The sequence below is a fragment of the Mandrillus leucophaeus genome, unplaced genomic scaffold (assembly GCF_000951045.1).
Source record: "Mandrillus leucophaeus isolate KB7577 unplaced genomic scaffold, Mleu.le_1.0 Scaffold1541, whole genome shotgun sequence".
Classification (NCBI taxonomy): domain Eukaryota; kingdom Metazoa; phylum Chordata; class Mammalia; order Primates; family Cercopithecidae; genus Mandrillus; species Mandrillus leucophaeus.
The window spans coordinates 374895-378205 of NW_012101523.1; the positions used below are offsets into that span (position 1 = coordinate 374895).

The 3311-nt window shown below is 38.7% G+C and overlaps 1 protein-coding gene across 1 annotated transcript; it reads left to right on the forward strand.

The window, feature by feature from the left end:
* Positions 1–234: 234 nt before the first annotated feature.
* LOC105536125 (elongation factor Tu GTP-binding domain-containing protein 1-like) lies at positions 235–2988 on the forward strand. The gene is made up of 2 exons (XM_011975397.1): positions 235–354; positions 2791–2988. Exons 1-2 carry the CDS (start codon positions 235–237, stop codon positions 2986–2988), a joined length of 318 nt encoding a protein of 105 aa, XP_011830787.1.
* Positions 2989–3311: the final 323 nt, after the last annotated feature.

The window sequence follows — 3311 nt, forward strand, 5'->3', positions numbered from 1 at the left end:
GTTAGCTATTAGAATAGTAAAGTCCTTTAACATTTTATATAGATGCTATTTGGAATCATTAGTCCCATCAGTGAGAAAAGCTGGACTGGTAGCTCTTGACTGAGTTTTTGACTCCTTTAGCTTTGCTCAGTTTTTTCTTAGAAAGTTTTAGCTTTCTTATTCTAGAATGCCTGAGGAAGAGCATTGTATACCTGCACAACTGAAAATGTGTGTTTATGAATTGTATTTTAGGTAATGATTAATCTGATAGACTCTCCAGGACACGTGGACTTTTCCTCAGAAGTATCAACTGCTGTTCGCATTTGTGATGGATGCATCATTGTGGTAGATGCTGTGGAAGGAGTCTGTCCACAGGTAATGGATTGTGATGAGAAAATACTTAAATGGTTAAGGGTGAGAAAAGAGTAGGAACTGACTGACTTTAGGCATTTCACTGACAATCAGAACATTGGTTTTATATTTCAAATTTGGTAATGTTCCAGTCTGTGATGGAGTTAAATCACCAGAGTTCTGAAGGGATCTTAGAGATGATGACTTTAATTTAACATACTTTGTTTTTGTTTTTGTTTGTTTTGAAACAGAGTCTTGCTCTGTCACCCAGGCTTTAGTGCGGTGGCGCGATCTTGGCTTACTGCAACCTTCACCTCCTGGGTTCAAGTGATTCTTATGCCTCAACCTCCACAGTAACTGGGATTACAGGCATGTGCCACCACGCCTGGCTAATTTCTGTATTTTTAGTAGAGACGAGATTTCACCATGTTGGACAGGCTAGTCTTAAACTCCCAGCCTCAAGCGATCCACTTGCCTCAGCTTCCCAGAGTGCTGAGACACAGGTGTGAGCCACCGTGCCCGGCCTTATTTGTCCTTCTTAATCTGTCAGTTGCATAAAGGCAATGATGATTTCTTGTCTGTAGTTCTTTGCTACTGTGCTGTATACATACTTTGTGAATGCCTGTTGAATGCCTTTGTGTGACTGAAATAGTCTAGAGTGGTTATTAATCAAGATTTTCTAATGTGCTCTAATTATTTCAAATCATGAGTTTTACATTTTTCTTTCTGTTTTTATTAGACACAGGCAGTTCTGCGACAAGCTTGGCTTGAAAACATCTGTACAGTTTTAGTGATTAATAAGATAAATTGCTTGATAGTGGAACTGAAATTCACCCCACAAGAGGCCTATTCTCACCTCATAGTATTTTAAAACAGTTATTTTAATTTTTAGTATTTAAAAAATTTAGCCTTGAAGAAGAGTTGTAAGGAAGTTACTGAGCTGGGTATGAGCCATTGCTGCAGAAAAGTGAACTTTTCCACTTCAGATTCATACATGTTGGTGTTATTCTACAACAGTGGCTACAGAATAAGCATGTTCTCAGTCCCTTCCATCTCTTGGAAGCACCCATCATATAAAGCTTGGACAATAGGCTCTCTTGTTTAAAACTTTGTATCTTGGTTCCAAAATGAAGCAGTATTAGGATTTTATTACCTGTCTATAGTATTTTATTACCTGTTGTTAGAGGAAATTTTACCCAAGCATTCATTCATTTATTTATTCAGCAAATATTTCATAGATATTTGTTGAACAAATGAATTATCGAATGTCCATTGTGTACTAGGGATTGTGAATGTAAGTTGGACAGGTCAGAATCCCTATTTTCAAGGAGCTCACAGTATAGTAGGGGAGACAAACAAAGAGATACTTGGAGAACAATGAGATAAGCCCTGGGTGTGATATGACAGCATAGATGAGGGCCATCCAACCCAGTGTGGGTCAAGAGGGAAGAATGAGTTAGAAGTTGTACAATGGAAACCTTGAGATGGAAGTAAAGTAGGTGTTTGCCAGGTAGACAGTTAAGAAAAGGACATTCAAAAGAGAAGGAATATGACAGGCAAAGTCATAAAGGCAAGAAAAAGCACAGTACAATGTTTCATTTAAGGAACTGCAAATTGTTTTTTAGCTGATTAATTAGATCATGTTAAACAGTGACAAGAGATGGGAAAAAGGTTATGGATTCAGATGTTGATGAACGTTGTATGCCATGCATAGGAGTTTGAAATTTCTTCCTCAAGACAGTGTAAAGCATTGATGAGAGCAACTTGAGTATATTTATTTGCTAAGGGCAGGAAACGATAAAAGTAGAACAGTGAAAAAGAATGATGGATGGCTATCATTCCCTGTAGAAATAGGAACAGGTAAAGTAACTCCTGCCCTGCATTGGCAGGAGAAAGGTCAGTGGTATTTGCAGACATAAGTGAGCTTGTAGATTGGAATGTGGGGCACTTGAAGGAAATATGAGTAATAGGTTCCATTTTCTTTCTGAGGTAGGACATAAGATTACTGCCTATTTGGGAGTGAAAGTAGTTGAGGATTAGGAGTTGGGAAGAGGGCCCGAAGAGGGTAGTGAACATTTCAGACAACTGATGTGAGAAATGGGCAAGGCAGTGGACTAAGGTTGCAAACTAGGATTGTGGGGTTGGAAATCATGAGTACTTTGTGATAGTAGGCCTCAGTGCTGAAAAACAAATTAAGGGTATGACATTAACATTTACATTAAACTAATAATAATCACAAAATGACCTTCCAAAAGCCTTAGAATTTAGTTATGCTGAGTTTAGGAAGAATGGATACGTGTAAGTTATTCACTGATTGTAAATGTCACCTCCATTCATGTGTGCTTAATGAGCCCAAACTGACCGATGATTCAAGCCCTAACACGGGTTAAACAATGTTTCTCCTGCCATGAGCATGCTAAGTATCTGAATGACACTCTGCCGTTTCACCATCTCTCCTAGATTAATGCACTCACAGAAACTCTTTTTACTTCTAAAGTCCCAGAAGAAAGAGCGGAGAGAGAGACTGAATCCCAAGTGAATCCAAATTCTGAACAAGGAGAGCAAGTATATACTGGAGCACTGGCTTGGAGGACAGAGATGATTCTTAGCTTTACTTCTCTCCAGAACAGGGAAATGTGGTGTTTACCAGTGCAATAGATGGGTGGGGCTTTGGGTAAGTCTGTTCGAATCTGATTAAATCTCTTTGTGGATTTTATATGTAATTGGTTTTTTTTAGTGAAACTTTTTATTTTGAGATAATTATAGATTCACCTGCAGTTGTAAGAGGTAATACGGAGAGTTCTCTGGTGCCCTTTACCTGGTAACTGCCTCCTATCCATGATAACATCTTGTAGAACTGTAGTACAATACCTTAACCAGGACTTTGCCATTTGCCATCAATATACAGAACATTTCTATTGCCACAAGGCTCCCTCACGTTGCCCTTATATTGTCACAGCTACTTCCTTCCCACCCTCAAA

Bases quoted from the DNA above. Each gene is read 5' to 3' on its own strand.
- LOC105536125 (XM_011975397.1), top strand. From the start codon at position 235: ATGATTAATCTGATAGACTCTCCAGGACACGTGGACTTTTCCTCAGAA. The intron at 355-2,790 runs GTAATGGATTGT...CATCTCTCCTAG, and splicing joins TGGAAGGAGTCTGTCCACAG to ATTAATGCACTCACAGAAAC.